This window comes from Somniosus microcephalus, unplaced genomic scaffold (genome assembly GCF_052327205.1).
Source record: "Somniosus microcephalus isolate GS21.2 unplaced genomic scaffold, FLI_Smic_1.0 unresolved_chr1, whole genome shotgun sequence".
Classification (NCBI taxonomy): domain Eukaryota; kingdom Metazoa; phylum Chordata; class Chondrichthyes; order Squaliformes; family Somniosidae; genus Somniosus; species Somniosus microcephalus.
Genome location: NW_028225179.1, coordinates 163,850,775 through 163,875,673, shown reverse-complemented (window position 1 = coordinate 163,875,673; position 24,899 = coordinate 163,850,775). Strand labels below are relative to the sequence as shown.

General features: G+C 46.7%; 1 protein-coding gene across 1 annotated transcript in view; it reads right to left on the bottom strand.

Annotated features, from left to right (window-relative positions):
* LOC147096448 (nuclear factor 7, brain-like) overlaps positions 1-24,899 on the bottom strand; it is a 34,840-nt gene that overhangs the window by 5,700 nt on the left and 4,241 nt on the right. The window contains exons 4-5 of the mRNA XM_085975246.1: positions 3,446-3,468; positions 3,242-3,357 (exon numbers count right to left, since the gene is read on the bottom strand). Of these exons, the coding sequence (XP_085831372.1) occupies positions 3,242-3,357; positions 3,446-3,468 (139 nt within the window). The remainder of the gene's footprint in view (positions 1-3,241; positions 3,358-3,445; positions 3,469-24,899) is intronic.

The window sequence follows — 24,899 nt, the reverse complement described above, 5'->3', positions numbered from 1 at the left end:
AGACGGCCGATTGCGGCTGGCCGGGCCCGGTTGCCTTGGTAACCCTCTTCCCCTATCCGCCTGCTGATCTCCGGGACCGGGCCTGGGCCTGAGCGGCTTGAGATGGCCGATTGCGGCTGGCGAGCCCAGTTGCTGGGGTAACCCTCTCCTCTCCCGCTCACCCTCCCCTCCTGAGCCCCGCCCCCCCACCGCCCCCAGCTAACCTGCTCGCTTCCCTCTGGCCGCACTCTGTGTGGAGGTGCGCGTGCGCCGTGCAGCGCGAGGAGCTTGCATGGAGCCCAGCCAGCCTTTACCAAGATGGCTGGCCGCTGGTTCGGAATCGGGCCCAGCGGGGGGGGTGGGGGGTGAGGTGTGGGAGGAGCTTGCCACAAAACAATTGCCTAGGATCCAGCATGGCTGGCAACAGACGCCCAGGCTTCGAGGCCCACCTGCAAAACCGGGGAAAGGTAGGAAAATTAATGAGATTAGATAAAAGATTTAGAAAGTAATTAACTTTTTTTTTAAAAATGTGTTTTAAAAGCAACTTTTTTTTTAAAGACGCAGAAAGCGGGAAAAAGAAATGAAAAGTTTGGAATCAAGATGGCGGTGACTCACCTCGATTCAGAACGATAAGGCCTGCCCACACACGCAGGTGACCATCAGGTCACCGAAGCGTAGGATTGGTCAATCGTCCCGTCACTCGATTCTAAGAGGGCCCGCCCGCACGCGCCAGGAACCCGCCCCCGCCACGCAGCGATTGGTCGACCGTCGGGTCGCTCGACCGTACGATTGGTCGACCTCGACGTCACTCTATTGCTAATGAGCGGATAATGAGATGCTAATGAGCAGAATTTTGAACGTTTTTTGGATACCGCAGGCGCAATTTTTGTCTCGCCAAAACGTAAATACGCTTATGACCGTTCCGGAATCGTAAGCTTTCCTTTGATGTGACGCACATGTAGGTATGCTCTATAACTTTAGAGTGTATAGCCGGACAAACACACCGAAGGACAGACAGACAGACAAGACAGATCAATCCTTTTATATATATAGATAATGAGAAAAGGGAATAGAAACATAGAAGATAGGAGCAGGAGTAGGCCATTCGGCCCCTTGAGTCTGCTCCGCCATTCAATGAGATCAGGCTGATCATCCAAATTCAGTACCCTGTCCCTGCTTTCTCCCCATATCCCTTGATCCCTTTAGCCTTAAGAAATATATCTAACTCCTTCTTGAATATAATAGAAACATTATAGTGCCAGAGGACTGGTGGACAGCTAATGTGATTCCTGTATTTACACAGGGAGATGGAACAAGTACAACGAACTATAGGCCAGTTAGTTTAATGTGGGTGGTAGGACAGATCATGGAATCTTTACTCAAACATGTAATTGAAAAACATCTAGAAACTGAAAATATGATAAAGTTGTCAGGATGGATTTCAAAAGGGAAGGCCATGCTTGACCAACTTTATTGAATTGTTTGAAGAACTAACAGAAGAGTAGACAAGGGTAATGTAGTAGATGGACTATATTTGGATTTCCGAAACTCCTTAGATAAGGTACCGCATAGTAGACTCGTGATTAAGGTCAGAACATGTGGAGTCAGAGGATAAGTAGCAGAATGGATAGCAATCTCGTTCAAAACAGAAAACAGAGAAAGGGTTAAGGGTAGCGACTCAGACTGGCAAAAGGTGGGAAGTGGTGTTCCACAAGGATCAATGCTGGAACTACTGTTGTTAACCAATTACAGAAACGATTTGGACTCTGGAATGAGAAGTACAATTGTGGATGACACCAAATTTGGGGGGCGGGGGTCTAATTAATGCAGAGGAGGACTGTGACAAAATACAAGAAGATGTTAATGAACTTGCAGAAGGGGCGTGTAATTCCCAAATTAACTTCAATATAGATAAGTGTGAGGTGGTGAATTTTGGTAGGAAGAATTAGGAGCTCACACACTCGTTGAAAATAACAATCTAAATGGGGTAGAGGAGCGAAGGATCTGGGGGTACAGATACACAAATCACTAAAAGTAGCGATGCAGGTTAATAAGGTATTAAAAGGCAAACTGATCACCGATGTTCATTTCTAGAGTGATAGGGCTGAAAATCAGGGAAGTTATATTAAACGTGTATAGAAACTTGGTTAGACCTCACTTAGAGTATTGTGAACTTTACTGGATTTCATATTATAAAAAGGATATAGAGGCTTTGGAGGAGGTGAAAATAGATTTACAAGGGTGATATCATTCAAGGGTGAGAGGTTATAATTATCAGGAAAGACTGAACAGACTGGGGCATTTTCTCTAGAGCTGGGAAAGCTGAGGGGTGACCTGATAGAGGACTTAATATTATGAAAGAGTTTGATTGGGTAGACGTAGAGAAGATGTTTCCACTTGTGGGCGAGACCAAAACAAGGGATCATAAATCTAAGATGTTCACTAATAAATGTAACAGGCGATTAAGGAGAAACTTCTTTACCCAGAGAGTGGAGAGAATGTGCAACTCGCTCCCACATAGAGTGGTTGAGGTGAATCGCACAGATGCATTTAGGGGAAGCTCGATAAATACATGAGGGAGAAAGGAATAGAAGGATATGGTGATGGAGTGTGATGAAGAGGGGTGGGAGGAGGCTCGTGTGGAGCATAAACACCGACATGGACCTGTTGGGCCGAATGGCCTCTTGCTGTGTTGTAAAGACTTTGTAAAAATAAATCATCAGGCTGGGGCATCGAAGCATTGTTAGGGAACCAAAGGGGCAGGACAGTGCACCAGGAGGGCGGGGAGGACCCCTCGAGGGAACAGGTTGGGGGGTGGTTTGATGGGACGGTGCTTCTCGAAGGTGGGGGAGGCCCTTGGAGGCGGAGGGAGGGGGGGGCACAGGCCGCTGAGCCAAGTTCCTGCCAGGGGAGGAGGAATCGTGGATTCCATTCCATTGTATCTTGAACCTTTTTGTGACCAGCAGTCTGGGTATTTTTCAGACGCTGCAGAGTGACCCGTCAGTCTGAAGGGTGAGAACATTGTTCTGTGTCACCAATAATACACACTGCTTCTGTACAGCATCGTCACTCCTGGATCTGATGTGTGGTCAGAGACAGGAACACTGATTTCACAAACCAGTTTCAAACTCCTTGTGGAGATTATTTCATGATGTTTTTGTTCCTAATTGTCTAAATACTGTAGCTGTATTTCATTTGTTCGATGCGATCACACGACGAGACTTTTACAAAGTCTGAAAAAGGGGTGATGAAAACTCTTTACCTGGGCTGATGCTCTCTATCATTTCTTTCCACGCTATGTACTGTCCGGGCCCTTTGAATATTCCCAGCGGCAGATTCCGGCTGTCCAATGAAAGGAGATTTCTCTCTTCACTGATTCTGAAAATATCAAACATTCAACTCTAGAATTCTCGCCGTTTGTTCCTTTAACAGGTTAAATAACATTTCAGTAGAGAGAACGTCATACCTTCTTATCCGGGAAGCTGCCTCCTGAAATAAAACAGAAACACGGATCTGAGTTCACAGTCAGGGTCTGGGAGCAGAAATTCAGAATTCAGCATCACACACTGCAACATGACAACAAGTGTGAAATATTTCAGCTGTGTCAGTGGGAGGAACAGCCCCGAACAGTGAGAGGACCGAGTTACTGTTCGGATTTACACCGGGAAATGACCTTGGTAAAGTTATATAAGATAGTATTTAGTTAAATACACAGAGCAACACCTGAAGTCAGATACGTTATACTTTTCTGTAAAACTGTGTTGTTGATATTAACAGTTTATTGATTCATTCCTTGGACGGCAGCGCTGTGACAACTGAATCACGAGAGCTGACAGAGTCGTGGCAAACTGTGAGGGAGATGGCTATCCCCAAACTTGAGAACAATAAAGATATTTAATAATGTAGAAATCCTGGGTGTGTATCTATATATTGTCTCACAGCCATGTGCGGTTTCTAGGGCTTATAGTTTTGAAGGTGAGAATAACCAGAGACTAACTGTGATATTTCAACTTGTGGCCAAACTATTTCACAATAAGGTCAAGAGCTGTGAGGAGGTACTGACTTAATTCAATCCCCATTTTATAGTCATCCTGTCCGCATTGTGACTGTTCTGGATTTATGGACATTACGGACATTTTACATGCAGATAGCACCCTCTGGTGGTGGTTATTGTGTTAGCATTGTTTGTATGTAGCAGAGGTCCTTTGACCTTTCTACCTTTCTTCTTGTTTGACCCAGGAAGTAGAATTCCAGGAAGAACCTGGCTTGAGTAATGGAGAATTCCATGAGGGATTTGCAATCCAATGTAATCTGATCTCATATGTTAGGCCAGGTGCAATATCTGTGAGTATCTTTGTCTGGTAGCATGATAGTAACTTTGTCAGCGTAGTATTTTGATAACACTATGTTTATAAAAGGTTAATATTTGATATTTACAGAAGTACAGTCATAGAAACATAGAAACATAGAAGATAGGAGCAGGAGTAGGCCATTCGAGCCTGCTCCGCCATTCAATGAGATCATGGCTGATCATCCAAATTCAGTACCCTGTCCCTGCCTTCTCCCCATATCCCTTGATCCCTTTACCCTCAAGAAATATATCCAACTCTTTCTTGAATATATTTAATGAACTGGCCTCCACCGCCCTCTGTGGCAGAGAGTTCCACAGGTTCACCACTCTCTGGGTGAAGAAATTCCTCCTCATTTCAGTCCTAAATGGCTTACCCCTTATCCTTAGACTATGACCCCTGGTTCTGGACTCCCCGGCCATCAGAAACATCCTTTCTGCATCTAGTCTGTCCAGACCTGACAGAATTTTATAGGTTTCGATGAGATCCCCTCTCAATCTTCTAAACTCCAGTGAGTATAAGCCTAATTGACACAATCTCTCCTCGTACGTCATTCCTGCCATCCCAGGTATCAGCCTGGTGAATCTTCGCTGCACTCCCTCCATGGCAAGAACGTCCTTCCTCAGGTAAGGTGACCAAAACTGCACACAATACTCAAGGTGCGGTCTCACCAAGGCCCTGTACAACTGCAGCAAGACATACTTGTTCTTGTACTCGAAACCTCTTGCTACGAAGGCCAACATACCATTTGCCTTCTTAACCGGCTGCTGCACCTGCATGCTTACCTTCAGCGACTGGTGCACAAGAACACCCAGGTCTCTTTGCACTTCCCCTTCTCCCAATCTATTGCCATTCAAATAATAATCTGCCGCCTTGTTTTTGCCACCAAAGTGGATAACCTCACATTTATCCACATTATAGTGCATTTGCCATGTTTCTGCCCAATCACCCAACCTGTCCAAATCGTACTGGAGTTTCATGACATCCTCCTCACAGCATACCCTCCCACCCAGCTTTGTGTCGTCTGCAAATTTGGAGATATTACATCCAATTCCCTCGTCCAGATCATTAATATATATTGTGAACAGCTGGGGTCCTAGGACCGATGCTTGCGGTACCCCACTAGTCACTGCCTGCCACTCGGAAAATGACCCATTTATTGCAACTCTTTGCTTTCTGTCCGCCAACCAGTTCTCTATCCAAGTCAATACCTTGCCCCCAATCCCATGTGCCTTAATTTTGCACGCTAATCTCTTATGCGGGACCTTATCGAAAGCCTTCTGAAAGTCCAAATACACCACATCCACTGGTTCTCCCTTATCTATTTTACCAGTTACATCCTCAAAAAATTCCAGTAGATTAGTCAAGCATGATTTACCTTTTGTAAATCCATGTTGACTTTGTCCAATCCTGTCACTGCTTTCCAAGTGCTCTGCTATTACATCTTTTATAATGGACTCTAGCATTTTCCCCACTACCGATGTCAGGCTTACTGGTCTATAATTCCCCGCTTTTTCTCTGCCACCTTTTTTGAATAGTGGGGTAACATTAGCTACCCTCCAATCCATGGGTACTCTTCCAGAGTCTATTGAGTTCTGGAAGATGACCAGCAATGCATCTACTATTTCTAGGGCCACTTCCTTAAGTACCCTGGGATGTAGATTATCAGGCCCTGGTGATTTATCTGCCTTCAGTCCCATCAATTTTCCTAACACCATTTCCCTACAAATACTGATATCTTTCAGTTCCACCCTTTCATCAGACCCTATGTTCCGCGGTATTTCTGGGAGGTTATTTGTGTCCTCCTTTGTGAAGACAGAACCAAAATATGTATTTAGTTGGTCTGCCATTTCTTTGCTCCCCATTATAAATTACCCCGATTCTGACTGCAAGGGACCTACGCTTGACTTCACTAATCTTTTTCTCTTTACATATCTATAAAAGCTTTTACAGTCAGTTTTTATGTTCGCTGCAAGCTTATTCTCATATTCTATTTTCCCTTTCTTAATTAATCCCTTTGTCCTCCTTTGTTGAATCCTAAACTGCTCCCAATCCTCAGAATTATTGCTTTTTCTGGCCAATTTGTATGTCCTCTCCTTGGATCTTATGCTATCCCTAATTTCCCTTGTTAGCCACGGTTGAGTCACCTTTTTTGTTTTATTTTTATGCCAAACTGGGATGAACAACTTCTGTAGTTCATCCATTCGGTCTTTGAATGTTTGCCATTGCCTATCCACCGTCAACCCTTTGAGTGACATTCCCCAATCAATCCTTCCCAACTCGCTCCTCAGACCATTGTAGTTTCCTTTATTTAAATTGTCCAAATGTTAGTTAGTTGTACAATTAGTCTATTCTACTGTTGTAAATATGTTTATATCTTATGTAATATCGAATGTATAGTACTCAGTTTATGTACAAAACATACTTTGTCTACAGTTTCACAAATTTGTTCAAGTAAAGCTTCAAAACAGCAAAACGGCTTCACGAGGAATTATTTGAATGAGTGTTTAACTTGCTGGATAACTAGATAGGAGCACGTCTAGCGAGGCCAGTACAGTGAAAAGATAGCAATGTGGCTAGCTGTAAAGAGTGGAGCAGGAGGAACCCAGTGTAAACCTTAACCTCGTAGAGCACACCTACCTCACATCAACATGTCAGAAGATAATAACAAAAATGCTTTGCAGCGAGGAGAAGACCTTAAACGGGCAGACAAAACTGTAAAAGGTGACAATCGGTCTATAAGCTCCGGTTACGTTAAATCGCAAGCTGGTTCACGTTCATCAGGTGGTTCTAGAGTAAGCGTGGCCATCACCAGAGCACGGGCTAAGCTAGTAGCAGCTCAAGCCAGAGCTGCGCATGCGAAGAGTGAAATAGAAATAAAAGTAAGACAGGCCCGTCTCCGAGCTGAACCCCAAGCTGAACAGGCCCGATTCCAAGCCGAACAGGCCCATCACCAAGTTGAACGCCAGGCTGAACAGGCCTGTCTCCAAGCCACATTAGAAGCTCTGCAGCAACAAAAAGAGATAGATGCTGCATTAGCCGAGACACAAGTATTCGAGGCAATTTTGGAGGCAGCTGATCCCGAGACAGCTTATAAACCTTTAATTCCCGTTTCGTGACAGAGTCCACGACAGCGCACCATAGATTACGTGAGTGACCATGCCGACATACAGTTTACAAGAGAAAGGGATGAAGGCCCGCTCATCTCTACAGACGCAAGCACTTCATATAACATGCCACAAGTTACCAACCAAGGTCAAAGCAGACGGCGTCCCTCAAGCTGCAGAGTCTCCCCCAGCAGGATGGAAGACACGGTGCAGAGGAATAGAACGTTGAATAGAGAAAGTCAGCAGCAAATCCCTTTCGTTTCCTTGAGACCCCCAGAAGCAGAGCCCCTAGTCAAGGCAACCCTGGCACAGGTCCCAGTACCTACGACCTTGCCAAATACCTTGCACGCACCCAGCTGGTGACTACAGGGTTAACCAAGTTTGATGACAGGCCGGAGGATTATCGGGCTTGGAAGTCCTGCTTCCACGATGCCATATCGGGCTTAGACCTGTCGGCAGGAGAAGAGCTCGGCCTCCTTATCAAATGGCTCGGCCCAGAGTCCGCCGGACAGGCCTGCAGGATAAAAGCGGCCAATGTGGGACGTCTGCCAGCGGGGTTGAAGATGGCTTGGGCGAGGCTGGAAAAAAGCTACGGCTCGCCGAAGCCATTGAAAGGGCTCTCTTTGACAGGTTGGAGAACTTTCCGAGGTTGACGAAGCTCCGCGACCTTGGAGATCTGCTGTCGGAACTCGAAGCCGCAAAGCAGGACGGCTACCTACCTGGTCTATCGTACTTAGACAGTTCCGGAGGGGTAAGTCCCATCGTTGAAAAGCTTCCATCTAACCTGCAGGAGAAGTGGATAACGTTTGGATCAGAGTTCAAGCTAAAGCACAACGTGGCCTTCCCACCATTCTCTGCATTCGCCAAATTCATCCGTAAAGAAGCCAAAGCCAGGAACGACCCCAGTTTCAACCTCTCCTCCTCCCACCCAGCACTTGCCAGAAGAGACAAGTTTGACAGACATGGAAAGACACCAATATCTGTCCACAAAATGCAAGTGTCCTCAACTGAGCACACAAAGATTCAGAAGAAACCTGAGGATATGAGCAAACAATGCCCTATCCACAACAAGCCCCATCCTTTAAAGAAGTGCAGAGGCTTCAGGGAGATGTCCCTGGAAGATCAGAAACAGTACCTCAAAGAGAACTCTATATGTTTCAAGTGCTGCTCTTCCACGAGCCATCTCGCCAAGAACTGCAAGGTAGATGCAAAATGCACTGAATGTGAAAGTGATCGGCACATTTCAGCACTCCACCCAGGCCCAGCTCCTTGGAAATCAGGGTCGCCTCCTCCTGCCTCAGAGCACGGCGGGGAGAGAGAGGGAGCTGCCGGTCCAGAGATTACATCCAGGTGCACCGAGGTGTGTGGAGAAGGAGTGAGTGCAAGAGCATGCTCCAAGATATGCCTCGTTAATGTGTACCCTGTAGGATGTCGCACACTAGAGAAGAAGCCAAAGATGAAAGCACACTTCCTAGAATTTGTCAAGAAAATGCTTGTCAATGATCATGCAGAGATAGCTCCTCCACTCCAGGAAGGCCAAGAGCGTTGGTACCTCCCTTCCTTCGGAGTCTATCACCCCAAAAAGCCGGAACAGATCCGCGTGGTGTTTGACTCCAGTGTACCATATCAGGGAGTCTCTCTCAACGACGTACTCCTCACAGGGCCCGATCTTAACAACAGCCTCTTGGGAGTACTCATGAGATTCAGGAAAGAGCCCGTCACCATCACTGCTGATATCCAGCACATGTTTCATTGCTTTGTGGTGAGAGAAGACCACAGAGACTTCCTCCGCTTCCTGTGGTATCGAGACAACGACCCCAATAGAGACATTGTGGACTACAGAATGGGTGTCCATGTCTTTGGGAATAGCCCGTCCCCTGCTGTCGCCATATACGGACTGAGGAGGGCTGCCAAGGAAGACGACGACTTTGGCAGTGATGTGAGAGGGTTCATCGAACGAGAGTTCTATGTCGACGACGCACTGAAGTCATTCCCGACCGAAGCAGAGGCCATCAGTACCCTCGGAGGAGCTCAGGAACTGCTCGCACTATCCAACCTCAGGCTGCACAAGATAGCCTCTAACAGACCAGCAGTGATGGAGGCATTCCCCCCTGAAGATCATGCTAAGGACGTCAAGGATCTAGACCTCTTCACTGATGACCTCCCCTTACAGCGTAGCCTAGGACTGTCTTGGAACAAAGCAACAGACACATTCACGTTCCAAGTCTTAGATGCCAAGAAACACTTCACACGTAGAGGAGTGCTCTCTACAGTCAACAGCCTATACGACCCTCTCGGCTTCTTAGCCTCTGTCACCATACAAGGCAGGCTGTTCCTCAGAGAACTCTCCACACGCGCTGAAGAGTGGGATTCACCTCTCCCTGAAGAGCTGCAAGCAGAGTGGGACAGATGGAGAGAATCACTCCAAGACTTACAGGAGATCCGAATACCTCACTGCTATGCATCTTTCTCTCCCTTAAATGCCCAATTCAAAGAGCTTTGTGTCTTTGCAGATGCATCCGCTAAGGCCATTGCAAGTGTGGCTTATCTGAAGGTCACCACTCAAGATGGACAAAGCAAAATCGGCTTCGTCGTTGATAGGGGCAAGTTGGCGCCTCAGCCAGATCTCACCATACCCAGATTGGAACTGTGCGTAGCAGAACGCAACCTACCCCCTCACAGCAGTCTACGGAAGCTGCATCCTATTGTCGACACCGACGGACAGTCTCTGAGGTGGTTCTCCTTTTGTCGCCAGAGGACCCCAGTGACAAGTAGAGTTCGGACTATGTGGAGTCGTTAACGACCCCAGACAGGGAGTGTTCTGGACTTATGGACATTATGGACATTTTACATGCAGATAGCACCCTCTGGTGGTGGTTATTGTGTTAGCAGTGTTTGTATGTAGCAGAGGTCCTTTGACCTTTCTACCTTTCTTCCTGTTTGACCCAGGAAGTAGAATTCCAGGAAGAACCTGACTTGAGTAATGGAGAATTCCATGAGGGATTCTCAATCCAATGTAATCTGATTTCATATGTTAGGCCAGGCGCAATATCTGTGAGTATCTTTGTCTGTTAGCATGATAGTAACTTTGTCAGCGTAGTATTTTGATAACACTATGTTTATAAAAGGTTAATATTTGATATTTACAGACAGTCCAAATGTTAGTTAGTTATACAATTAGTCTATTCTACTGTTGTAAACATGTTTATATCTTATGTAATATCGAATGTATAGTACTCAGTTTATGTACAAAACATACTTTGTCTTTGTTTACAGTTTCACAAATTTGTTCAAGTAAAGCTTCAAAACAGCGAAACTGTAGTGTATGTACTTTGCAGAAGGAACTATATTCTGCAGCCCCTGTATACTGCAGTACCAGTAGTGACCACCCCTCTATATAAGCCTGTGTAGTAACTTTGCATAGTTAGTTCCAGTTTGTCTCCATTCAGTAAAGACCTGTTGTAACCAAACCCTGCAGTCCGTGTCTCAATTACACACGGACATAATACTGGCGACGAGCAGACCTGAACATACCTACAGTTCTGCACCACCTCATGGGGATCCATCCCTGAAGTGAAGTTGTTAGAGGTCGAGGCCAGAAGGAAGAAAGAAAAAAACAAACAAACAGAAGAAACGGGCATCGACCATGGGCAACCGCCTCTGATTCATCGGAGTTGAACCACGGTGGCATAGTGGTTAGCACTGTTGCCTCACAGCGCCAGAGACCCGGGTTCGAATCCGGCCTCAGGCGACTGTCTGTGTGGAGTTTGCACATTCTCCCCGTGTTTGCGTGGGTTTTCTCCGGGTGCTCCGGTTTCCTCCCACAGTCCAAAGATGTGCGGTTAGGTTGATTGGCTATGATAAATTGACCCTTAGTGTTAGGGGGATTAAATACGTGGGGTTACAGGGATAGGGTGGGATATGTGTTGGTGTAGGGGTTACGGGGATCGGGTGGGATATGTGTCGGTGCAGGCTCGATGGGCCGAAATGGCCTCTATCTGCACTGTGGGGTTTCTGTGATTCTGTGATTCTGATTTGCAGGAGAGGCTGTCGAGAGCGGGGCTTGGTTATCCTGTCCATGGTGTTCCAGCTAATCGGGCTGGTGGCAGGTAGTACACTGATCCTTCCTGGGCTGCGGCGGGCTAGAGCTCGATCGGGTGGCTTTTCAATGGGGCCGAGCAGCGTTGTCGGGAAGAGGAGAGAGAGAGAGAGGGTGGAGCACACAGGGCGCGGCCGGTGCTACGAAGCCGGGCAGCGTACAGACCCGAGAAGAGGGAGGAAAGTGTCCCGTAGGGTTGCTGTGACGACGGGAAGATAAAAGAAATTGGACGCGCAGAAAGCCGCGAGGAGCTGCAGTTTGCCACGGGAACCGCGGAGAGCAGCGTTAGCAGCAGCGCGGGGGGAAGTGCGCGAAGACCATAGGGCGTCGCCATCAAGGCATAAAACGCCAGCAACAGCGCTAGCAGCAGCGGAGAAGAAGGCAAAGCACGGGAGGCACCATTTTGTTAAATCGGGGAAGAAGGCAAAGCGTGGGAGGCGCCATCTTAGATTTCCAAGATGCCGAAGACTGGCAATATCACTGCCTTCGATAATGCAATAGAAGACTGGACCACGTATGTGGAAAGAGTCGAAGTATATTGCAAGGTAAACGAAGTAGCCGATGAGAAAAAGGCATCGGTACTACTAAACTTAATGGGCGCAAGAACATACGGCCTATTGCGGAACCTGATCACTCCAGCCAAACCGATGGCGAAGAGTTTAACGAAATTGTTGATATCCTACAGGAACACCTAAATGCTACACCGCTGCTGATAGCAGAAAGATTTAAATTCCACAGGAGAAATCAGCATAAAGATGAGAGCAATGCTGATTTCCTTACCTACGCAAACTATCAAAGCACTGCCAGTTTGGAGCAGGACTGACAGATACTCTACGGGACAAATTTGTCTGTGGACTCCTGAGTGAAGGAACCCAGAAGAGGTTACTCTCAGAGAAAGAGCTGACGCTAGATAAGGCTTTCAGCGTGGCAGTATCGCATGAAGCAGCAGCAAGGGGAGCTGCGGAAATATAGCAAAAGCCACAGGAATACGGCACCCACGAAATGACACGGGGATTTGAAAAATGTTATCGCTGCGGCAGAACAACCCATGACCAGAAGGACTGCTGGTCCAAGGACAAAATATGCAGGCAATGCGGAAAGATGGGACACATTGCACGAGTTTGCAGGTCTGGGAAGAAGACTAACGACAACAAAAAGGCTACGAAGGAACAGTAAAGGAAAGTACAAAAGATGACGGACAGTAGTTCCGAAGACCAGAAGAGCGATAGTGAATCCGGGAACAAGAGACTAAGCTGTCTCAAACTTCACAACGTAATCGCAAAAGAGGATCACCGAACCATTTGGGTCACCCTCACGATAGCAGGGTCCCAAGTCAAAATGGAATTGGATACAGGATCAGCCCTGACCATCATGAATCGACGAGACTACGAGCGGCTATTCTCACACATACCCTTGAAAGAGACATCCATTGTCTTGAAGACATATACGGGGCAGAAAGTATACCCCAGAGGGAAAATAAGGGTGCCTGTCGAATACAATGGCAAGGAAATACAGAAATTGTATCTGTACATACTGCAAGATGGTGGACCACCGTTATTGGGACGTGAATGGATCAGAAAGATAAGTTTAGACTGGCACTCCATTCAGGCACTGACGGTGGCTGGTAAAAAGGATGACGACGTCACACCTGCACGATTGTCAAAAATCTTAGCTAACGCCAAAGAGGTATTTCAACAAGAACTGGGAACTCTTAAAGGCGTAACCGCCTCGATAAAAATAGAAGAGAATGCAATTCCCAAGTTTTTCAAAGCAAGACCGGTACCGTATGCAATTCGCCCAGCCGTCGAGGCAGAGCTGGAGAATCTGGAGAATGCAGGCGTGTTATCTAAGGTAGACTGGAGCGAGTGGGCGACACCCATCGTTCCTGTTATGAAGAAAACGTTAAACAATAAGTCTGAGGAGCCAAGGAAGGTTCGCATCTGTGGGGACTTCAAGGTGACGGTGAACCCAGTCCTTCACACAGTACAATATCCTCTTCCAAGGATAGAAGATATCTTCGCCTCACTATCTGGAGGGAAGCGTTTTACAAAAGTTGACCTAGCCCAAGCACATTTGCAGATTGAGGTTGAAGAATCCTCCAGGAAGTATCTCACGATAAACACTCACAAAGGTCTTTACCAGTATAATCGACTGGTATTCGGAGTAGCATCAGCTCCGGCGACATGGCAAAGAGCGATGGAACAAGTCCTGCAAGGGATTCCGGGGACTCAGTGTAACTTGGACGACATCCTAGTGACAGGTGAAGATGACAGTGAACACCTTGCCAACCTAGAGCAGGTGCTCACTAGACTAAGAGAACATGGTCTACGAGCCAATCGCCCGAAGTGCGAGTTTTTTAAGAAACAGATATCGTATTGTGGCCACATGATTGATGAAGAGGGGTTACATAAGTCCCCTGACAAAATTGAAGCGGTGGTTAAGGCTCCAGTGCCTGAAAATGTGTCGCAACTGAGGTCATTCCTCGGATTGGTGAATTACTACCGTAAGTTTTTGCCGAATTTGTCCACAATTCTGCACCCACTGAACGCCCTACTACAAACTGGAGTAGCATGGAAATGGAGCGATGAATGTAAGCGGGCCTTTCAGAAGAGTAAAGACCTAATCATTTCAAGAGAAGTATTGGCTCACTACAACCCATCACTACCGATAAGACTGGCGTGTGATGCGTCTCCCTACGGCATTGGAGCGGTACTGTCACATAAATTCCTTGATGGTCCAAAGAGGCCGATAGCTTTTGCGTCACGCTCGTTAACTTCAGCCGAGCATAACTACGCCCAGATTGACAGAGAGGCCCTCAGCCTGGTGTGGGGGGTGAAGAAGTTCAATCACTACCTGCACGGTCAGAAATTTACTCTACTAACTGATCAGCAACCTCTTGTCTCCATTTTCAACCCTCAGAAGGGCGTTCCGATAATGACTGCACAACTGCTACAGAGGTGGTCACTTTTCCTAGGGGCACACCAATATGACAGAGTACAAAGGAACTAAACGGCATGGGAATGCTGATGGATTGTCGCGCTTACCGTTGCCGATGGTGGAAGAAGCATCTGCAGTGGATCCTGTGGAGATATTCCACTCGACCATAGTCGAATGTCTACCTGTGACGAATGCAAACATAGAAAAGGAAACACGAAATGACCCGACACTCTCCTGGGTCTATGATTTAACGGTGAAGGGATGGCCAGCACATGGTGAACCACTGTTGCCAGCATTCTCGCCAAGAAGAGAACAGCTGTCAGTGTACAGAGGAACCTTGATGTGTGGATCCAGAGTAGTAATTCCACCCAAATTGAAGGATAGAGTACTCAATGAGCTTCGTGAGGGTCATCTGGGAGGGGTAAAAAAGAAGAACTTAGCCAGAGCGTTTGTGTGGTGGCCGGGAATCGATAGAGAAATCGAAGAGATGACCAAGAGCTGTACAGGATGCCAGAAGGTCCAAAACGCCCCACCACAAGCCCCTCTACATCCATGGGAGTGGCCATCATCTCCATGGCAAAGGGTGCACACTGATTTTGCTGGTCCATTTTGTGGTAAACCACTGTTATTGTTGTTCACCGTTGTTGTTGTTGTTGCACACTGTTGTACCTATGCATGCCTCAGCATGTCTCTGTTGGCTCCGCCCCTGACTCCACCCACAGGCCCAGGTATAAAGGTGATTGCTCTGCAGCCCCCTGCCTTCTTGGAACCCAGTCAACCACGAGAGGCATGCTCTGTTCTTTGCTAATAAAAGCCTTTTAGTTACTCTCCTAACTCTCCGTCTTTTATGAGTAATTGATAGCGCATCACATTTATGGACTCGATGTTTTTAATTGCGGTGGATGCACATTCAAAGTGGCCAGAGGTAATAAAAATGTCCTCAACCACCACAGAAAAAACTATCACAGTCTTACGAACCATATTCGCCAGAAATGGGCTGCCTGAACAGATTTGCTCCGACAATGGACCACAGTTTGTGTCTGAAGAGTTCCGGAGGTTCTTAAAGAACAATGGTGTTAAGCATTACACATCCGCCCCATATCATCCAGCCACCAATGGATTGGCTGAGAGGTTCATTCAAACATTCAAGAAGGCTATCAAGGCAATGTGTAATGAAGACATACCCCTACAACACAAGGTGGATAACTTCTTGTTTGCCTACCGGAATGCGACACATGCGGTTACCAACCAAACTCCAGCCATAATGTTCTTCAATCGAAGACTACGATGCCGCTTGGATTTGGTAAAGCCAAACGTCAGAAGAGATGTGGAGAACAGGCAGTTTCAGAATATGAATGAAAGGCCGACCAGGAGTTTTAAGATAGGTCAACCAGTTTTGGCCCGGGACTACCGCACAGAGAAATGGCAGCCAGGAACGATCTGCACACGGCAAGGACCCCTAATGTATACCGTGGATGTTGGAGAGAGCATTGTAAGACGCCATGCTGACCAGATTCTAGAGTCACTGGAAAACGTCAATTCCACACCACGATCCGATACACCTGGTGATGAAACTGAAGTACCAATTGCATCTACCTCAGTATTATGTCCGTGTATAATTGAGGCACGGACTGCAGGAGTTGATTATAACAAGTCTTTACTGAATGGAGACAACCTGGAAACTGAAACTACAGAAGCCTGCTAGGGCCTTTTATACAGGGGTGGTCACTGCCGGTACTGCAGTCTGAGACCAGTTATTCCCTTAAAGGTACATACACAACAATTCCTCCCCTTTTAGATAAACAGTACATAACATTCATTTAACAACTAAATAATAACTAATTACAATTACAATTACGGTTGCTAGATACATTGCACGGAGGTTGAAGTTAAGCAATTATAAGTTCAGTCTTTGAGGAGGCTTCCTGATTCTGTCTGGATAACGCCTCTTTGGGATATCAGGTTGTTCTGGCAAGGTTGAGTCGGGATCAATTTCATTGTTTGGTTCGTCTGCTTCCAATATCACCGATTCTGCGGTAGATGCAATTGGTACTTCGGTTTCATCGTCAGGTGTATCAGATCGTGGCGTGGAGTTGACGTTTTCCAGTGACTCTAGAATCTGGTCAGCATAGCGTCTTACAATGCTCTCCCCAACATCCACGGTATACATTAGAGGTCCTTGCCGTGTACAGATCATTCCTGGCTGCCATTTCTCTGTGCGGTAGTCCCTGGTTGACCTATCTTAAAACTCCTGGTCGCCCTTTCATTCATATTCTGAAACTGCCTGTTCTCCACATCTCTTCTGACGTTTGGCTTAACCAAATCCAAGCGGCATCGTAGTCTTCGATTGAAGAACATCATGGCTGGAGTTTGGTTGGTAACCGCATGTGTCGCATTCCGGTAGGCAAACAAGAAGTTATCCACCTTCTGTTGTAGGGGTATATCTTCATTACACATTGCCTTGATAGCCTTCTTGAATGTATGAACAAACTTCTCGGCCAATCCATTAGTGGCTGGATGATATGGGGCGGATGTGTAATGCTTAACACCATTGTTCTTTAAGAACCTCCGGAACTCTTCAGACACAAACTGTGGTCCATTGTCAGAGCAAATCTGTTCAGGCAATCCATTCCTGGCGAATATGGTTCGTAAGACTGTGATAGTTTTTTCTGTGGTGGTTGAGGACATTTTTATTACCTCTGGCCACTTTGAATGTGCATCCACCGCAATTAAAAACATCGAGTCCATAAAGGGACCAGCAAAATCAATGTGCACCCTTTGCCATGGAGATGAGGGCCACTCCCATGGATGTAGAGGGGCTTGTGGTGGGGCGTTTTGGACCTTCTGGCATCCTGTACAGCTCTTGATCATCTCTTCGATTTCTCTATTGATTCCCGGCCACCACACAAACGCTCTGGCTAAGTTCTTCATTGTTACCCCTCCCAGATGACCCTCATGAAGCTCATTGAGCACTCTATCCTTCAATTTGGGTGGAATTACTACTCTGGATCCACACATCAAGGTTCCTCTGCACACTGACAGCTGTTCTCTTCTCGGCGAGAATGCTGGCAGCAGTGGTTCGCCATGTGCTGGCCATCCCTTCACCATTAAATCATAGTCCCAGGAGAGTGTCGGGTCATTTCGTGTTTCCTTTTCTATGTTTGCATTCATCACAGGTAGACATTCGACTATAGTCGAGTGGAATAACTCCACTGGATCCACTGCCAGTACTTCTTCCACCGTCGGCAACGGTAGGCGCGACAATCCATCAGCATTCCCATGCTGTTTAGTTCCTTTGTACTCGATGTCATATTGGTGAGCCCCTAGGAAAAGGGACCACCTTTGTAGCCGTTGTGCCGTCATTATCGGTACGCCCTTCTGAGGGTTGAAAATGGAGATGAGAGGTTGATGATCAGTTAGTAGAGTAAATTTCTGACCGTGCAGGTAGCAATTGAACTTCTTCACCCCCCACACCAGGCTGAGGGCCTCTCTGTCAATCTGGGCGTAGTTACGCTCGGCTGAAGTTAACGAGCGTGACGCAAAAGCTATTGGCCTCTCTGAACCATCAAGGAATTTATGTGACAGTACCGCCCCAATGCCGTAGGGAGACGCATCACGCGCCAGTCTTATCGGTAGTGATGGGTTGTAGTGAGCCAATACTTCTCTTGAAGTGATTAGGTCCTTACTCTTCTGAAAGGCCCGCTTGCATTCATCGCTCCATTTCCATGCTACTCCCATTCGTAGTAGGGCGTTCAGTGGATGCAGAATTGTGGACAAATTCGGCAAAAAGTTATGGTAGTAATTCACCAATCCGAGGAATGACCTCAGTTGCGACACATTTTCAGGCGCTGGAGCCTTAACTACCGCTTCAATTTTGTCAGGGGACTTATGCAACCCCTCTTCATCAATCACGTGGCCACAATACGATATCTGTTTCTTAAAAAACTCGCACTTGGGGCGATTGGCTCGTAGCCCATGTTCACGTAGTCTAGTGAGCACCTGCTCTCGGTTGGCAAGGTGTTCACTGTCATCTTCACCTGTCACTAGGATGTCGTCCAAGTAACACTGAGTCCCCGGAATCCCTTGCAGGACTTGTTCCATCGCTCTTTGCCATATCGCCGGAGCTGATGCTACTCCGAATACCTTTGTGAGTGTTTATCGTGAGATACTTCCTAGAGGATTCTTCAACCTCCATCTGCAAATATGCTTGGGCTAGGTCAATTTTTGTAAAACGCTTCCCTCCAGATAGTGAGGCGAAGATATCTTCTATCCTTGGAAGAGGATATTGTACTGTGTGAAGGACTGGGTTCACCATCACCTTGGAAGTCCCCACAGATGCGAACCTTCCTTGGCTCCTCAGACTTATTGTTTAACGTTTTTTTCATGACAGGAATGATGGGTGTCGCCCACTCGCTCCAGTCTACCTTAGATAACACGCCTGCATTCTCCAGATTCTCCAGCTCTGCCTCGACGGCTGTGCGAATTGCATATGGTACCGGTCTTGCTTTGAAAAACTTGGGAATTGCATTCTCCTCTATTTTTATCGAGGCGGTTACGCCTTTAAGAGTGCCCAGTTCTTGTTGAAATACCTCTTTGGCGTCAGCTAAGATTGTTGACAATCGTCCAGGAGTGACGTCGTCATCCTTTTTACCAGCCACCATCAGTGCCTGAATGGAGTGCCAGTCTAAACTTATCTTTCTGATCCATTCACGTCCCAATAACGGTGGTCCACCATCTTGCAGAATGTAGAGATACAATTTCCGTATTTTCTTGCCGTTATATTCGACAGGCACCCTTATTTTTCCTCTGGGGTATATTTTTGCCCCGTATACGTCCTCAAGACAATGGATGTCTCTCTCAAGGGTATGTGTGAGAATAGCCGCTCGTAGTCTCGTCGATTCATGACGGTTAGAGCTGATCCTGTATCCAATTCCATTTTGACTTGGGACCCTGCTATCGTGAGGTTGACCCAAATGGTTCGGTGATCCTCTTTTGCGATTACGTTGTGAAGTTTGAGACAGCTTAGTCTCTTGTTCCCGGATTCACTATCGCTCTTCTGGTCTTCGGAACTACTGTCCGTCATCTTTTGTACTTTCCTGTATGGTTCCTTAGTAGCCTTTTTGTTGTCGTTGGTCTTCTTCCCAGACCTGCAAACTTGTGCAATTTGTCCCATCTTTCCGCATTGCCTGCATATTTTGTCCTTGGACCAGCAGTCCTTCTGGTCATGGTTTGTTCTGCCGCAGCGATAACATTTTGCAAATCCCCATGTCATTTCGTGGGTGCCGTATTCCTGTGGCTTTTGTTGTATTTCCGCAGCTCCCATTGCTGCTGCTTCGTACGATACTGCCACGCTGAAAGCCTTATCTAGCGTCAGCTCTTTCTCTGAGAGTAACCTCTTCTGGGTTCCTTCACTCAGGAGTCCACAGACAAATTTGTCCCGTAAGGTATCTGCCAGTCCTGCTCCGAACTGGCAGTGCTTTGATAGCTTGCGTAGTTCCGTAAGGTAATCAGCATTGCTCTCATTTTTATGCTGATTTCTCCTGTGGAATTTAAATCTTTCTGCTATCAGCAGCGGTGTAGGATTTAGGTGTTCCTGTAGGATAGCAACAATTTCGTTAAAACTCTTCACCTTCGGTTTGGCTGGAGTAATCAGGTCCCGCAATAGGCCGTACATTCTTGCGCCCATTAAATTTAGCAATACCGATGCCTTTTTCTCATCGGCTATTTCGTTTGCCTCACAATATACCTCGACTCTTTCCACATACGTGGTCCAGTCTTCTATTGCATTATCGAAGGCAGTGATATCGCCAGTCTTTGGCATCTTGAAAATCTAAGATGGCGCCTCCCGCCCTTTTCCTTCTTCCCCGCCGAGTTAAGGTGGCGCCTCCCGCGCTTTCCCGCCGCTGCCGCTGCTGCCAACGCTGTTGCTGGCGATTATATTTATTTTACTATCCTGTAATGGCGACGCCCTATGGTCTTCACGCCTCCCCGATCGCTGCTGCCAACGCCGCTCTCTGTGGTATTTTTATTTTTCTATCGCGCTTCAATATTTGCTCCGTTAATTGAAGAACCGTTCCCGTCGTGGAGCGGACCCTCTGGGACACTTCCCTCCCTCTTAGGTCCGAACGCTGCCCGGCTTCGAAGCACCGGCCGCGCCCTGAGTGCTCCACCCTCTCTCTCTCTCTTTGCTTCCCGACTCGCTGCCCGGCCCCGTTGCAGAGCCACCCGATCGAGCTCTAGCCCGCCGCAGTCCAGGAAGGATCAGTGCACTACCTGCCACCAGCCCGATTAGCTGGGAAACCACAGACTGGAGAACCAAGCCTGGCTCTCGACAGTCTCTCCTGCGATTTTTCAATTCGATGATTTGGAGGGCGGTTGCCCACAGTCGACGCCCGTTTCTCGAGTTTCTTTGGATTATTTTTTTTTTTCTTTCTTCTGGCTCCGACCTTCAATAACGTCGTCTGAGGTGCTGCCGAGTTGCAGGTAAGTTCGTTTCTTACTCGTCGCCAGTATTATGTCCGTGTATAATTGAGGCACGGACTGCAGGAGTTGATTATAACAAGTCTTTACTGAATGGAGACATCCTGGAAACTGAAACTACAGAAGCCTGCTAGGGCCTTTTATACAGGGGTGGTCACTGCCAGTACTGCAGTCTGAGACCAGTTATTCCCTTAAAGGTACATACACAACACTCAGAATCGGTGATATTGGAAGCAGATGAACCAAACAACGACGTTGATCCCGAATCAACTTTGCCAGAAGAACCTGATACCCCAAAGAGGCGTTATCCAGACAGAATCAGGAAGCCTCCTCAAAGACTGAACTTATAATTGCTTAACTTCAGCTAATGTATCTAACAACTGTAATTGTAAATATGTTATTTAATTATTAATCGAATGTTATGTACTGTTTAGCTAAAAGGGGAGGAATTGTAGTGTATGTACTTTGCAGAAGGAACTATATTCTGCAGCCCCTGTATACTGCAGTACCAGTAGTGACCACCCCTCTATATAAGCCTGTGTAGTAACTTTGCATAGTAGTTCCAGTTTGTCTCCACTCAGTAAAGACCTGTTGTAACCAACTCCTGCAGTCCGTGTCTCAATTACACACGGACACAATAAGCATGGGAATGCTGATGGACTGTCGCACCTACCGTTGCCGACGGTGGAAGAAGCACCTGCAGTGGATCCTGTGGAGATGTTCCACTCGACCATAGTCGAATGTCTACCTGTGACGAATGCAAACATAGAAAAGGAAACACGAAATGACCCGACACTCTCCTGGGTCTATGATTTAACGGTGAAGGGATGGCCAGCACATGGCGAACCACTGTTGCCAGCATTCTCGCCGAGAAGAGAACAGCTGTCAGTGTGCAGAGGAACCTTGATGTGTGGATCCAGAGTAGTAATTCCACCCAAATTGAAGGATAGAGTGCTCAATGTGCTTCATGAGGGTCATCTGGGAGGGGTAAAAATGAAGAACTTAGCCAGAGCGTTTGTGTGGTGGCCGGGAATCGATAGAGAAATCGAAGAGATGACCAAGAGCTGTACAGGATGCCAGAAGGTCCAAAACGCTCCACCACAAGCCCCTCTACATCCATGGGAGTGGCCCTCATCTCCATGGCAAAGGGTGCACATTGATTTTGCTGGTCCATTTAGGACTCGATGTTTTTAATTGCGGTGGATGCACATTCAAAGTGGCCAGAGGTAATAAAAATGTCCTCAACCACCACAGAAAAAACTATCACAGTCTTACGAACCATATTCGCCAGAAATGGACTGCCTGAACAGATTTGCTCCGACAATGGGCCACAGTTTGTGTCTGAAGAGTTCCGGAGGTTCTTAAAGAACAATGGTGTTAAGCATTACACATCCGCCCCATATCATCCAGCCACCAATGGATTGGTTGAGAGGTTCGTTCAAACATTCAAGAAGGCTATCAAGGCAATGTGCAATGAAGACATACCCCTACAACACAAGGTGGATAACTTCTTGTTTGCCTACCGGAATGCGACACATGCGGTTACCAACCAAACTCCAGCCATGATGTTCTTCAATTGAAGACTAAGATGCCGCTTGGATTTGGTTAAGCCAAACATAAGAGATGTGGAGAACAGGCAGTTTCAGAATATGAATGAAAGGCCAACCAGGAGTTTTAAGATAGGTCAACCAGTTTTGGCCCGGGACTACCGCACAGAGAAATGGCAGCCAGGAACGATCTGCACACGGCAAGGACCTCTAATGTATACCGTGGACGTTGGAGAGAGCATTGTAAGACGCCATGCTGACCAGATTCTAGAGTCACTGGAAAACGTCAAATCTACACCATGATCCTATACACCTAGTGATGAAACCGAAGTACCAATTGCATCTACCTCAGAATCGGTGATATTGGAAGCAGACGAACCGAACAACGACGTTGATCCCGAATCAACTTTGCCAGAAGAACCTGATACCCCAAAGAGGCGTTATCCAGACAGAATCAGGAAGCCTCCTCAAAGACTGAATTTATAATTGATTAACTTCAGCTAATGTATATAGCAACTGTAATTGTAAATACGTTATTTAATTATTAATCGAATGTTATGTACTGTTTAGCTAAAAGGGGAGGAATTGTAGTGTATGTACCTTGAAGAAGGAACTATATTCTGCAGCCCCTGTATACTGCAGTACCAGTAGTGACCACCCCTGTATATAAGCCAGTGTAGTAACTTTGTATAATAGTTCCAGTTTTGTCTCCATTCAGTAAACACCTGTTATAACCAACTCCTGCAGTCCGTGTCTCAATTACACACGGACGTTACAGCGGGGACCGAAGACAATGGCTTAGGGCTTCCCCATATTTAATTGGAGGAAATTTCTGCTCATCCATTACTGGATGTTGGACTAGCAACGTGACACATCAGAGGCAGTGGAGGGGTCGAGAGAGGTGGGGATGAGGTAGAGCTGGGTGTCGTCAGCCTATATGGCATTGTGTTTTCAGATGATAACAATAATGAAGGAAAAAATTAACAGGCACTTGGAGATGTTTAAGCTAATTAAGGAGAGCCAACACAGATTTGTAAAAGGCAGATCATGTTTGACTAATCTAATTGAACTTTTTGATAAAGTAACAGGGAGGATTGATGAAGGGAATGCAATGGATGTTGTCAACATCGATTTTAGGAAGGCATTTGACAAAGTACCACATAGAAGGCTGGTTAACAAAATTGAGGCTCATGCAATAGGTGGGTCAGTGGCAGCTTGGATAAGGAATTGGCTGAAGGACAGAAAACAGCGAGTTGTGGTTAAGGGCAGATTTTCAGACTGGAGGATGATCTGGATATTGGAATACAGAGTAGAATTTCTAAATTTGCCGATGACACCAAACCTGGTGGGGTGGCAAACAGTGAGGATGATACCAATCGACTGCAACAGGACATAGAAAGGCTAGCAGAATGGGCAGACAACTGGCAGATGGAATTTAATACAGAGAAGTGTGAGGTGATGCATTTTGGCAGAAGGAACAGGGAGAGGCAATATACACTTAATGGCACAGTTTTAAAGAGTGCGCAGGGACAGAGGGACCTGGGAGTTAATGTGTATAGATCCCTGAAGGTGGCGGGACGTATTGCGAGAGTGGTTAGCCAAGCAAATGGGATCTTGGGCTTCATAAATAGAGGTATTGAGTACAAAAGTAGAGAAGTTAGCCTGAACCTTTATAAAGCGCTGGTTAGGCCACAACTGGAGTATTGTGTCCAGTTCTGGTCACCACACTTTAGGAAGGATGTGAAGGCCCTTGAGAGGGTGCAGAGGAGATTTACCAGAATGGTTCCAGATATGGGGGATCTTAGCTACAAGGACAGGTTGGAGAAGCTGGTAGTAATCTCAGGATTGCTACCAGTGCCACGTGCTAGTCAGAGTAGAAATAGAAGGATATTTCAGATGAATACGTGGCTAGAGGAATGGTGCAAGGGGGAGGGATTCAAATTCCTGGGACATTGGAACCGGTTCTGGGGGATGTGGGACCAGTACAAACTGGACGGTTTGCACCTGGGCAGGACTGGGACCGATATCCTAGGGGGAGTGTTTGCTACTGCTGTTGGGGAGGGTTTAAACTAAACTGGCAGGGGGTGGGGAACCTGTGCAGGGAGACAGAGGAATGGGAAACAAGGATAGAAGCAAAAGACAGGAAGGAGAAAAGCAAAAGTGGCAGTCAGAGAAATCAAGGGTTTAAATCAAACATGGCCACAATAAATAATAATTCTAAAAGGTCTAAGAGTGTTAAAAAAACAAGCTTGAAGGCTTTGTGTCTTAATGCGAGGAGCATTCGTAATAAGGTGGATGAATTAGCTGCGCAAAATGATGTAAACGGATATGATTTAATTGGGATTAAGGAGACATGGCTCCAGGGTGACCAAGGCTGGGAATTCAACATCCAGGAAAGACA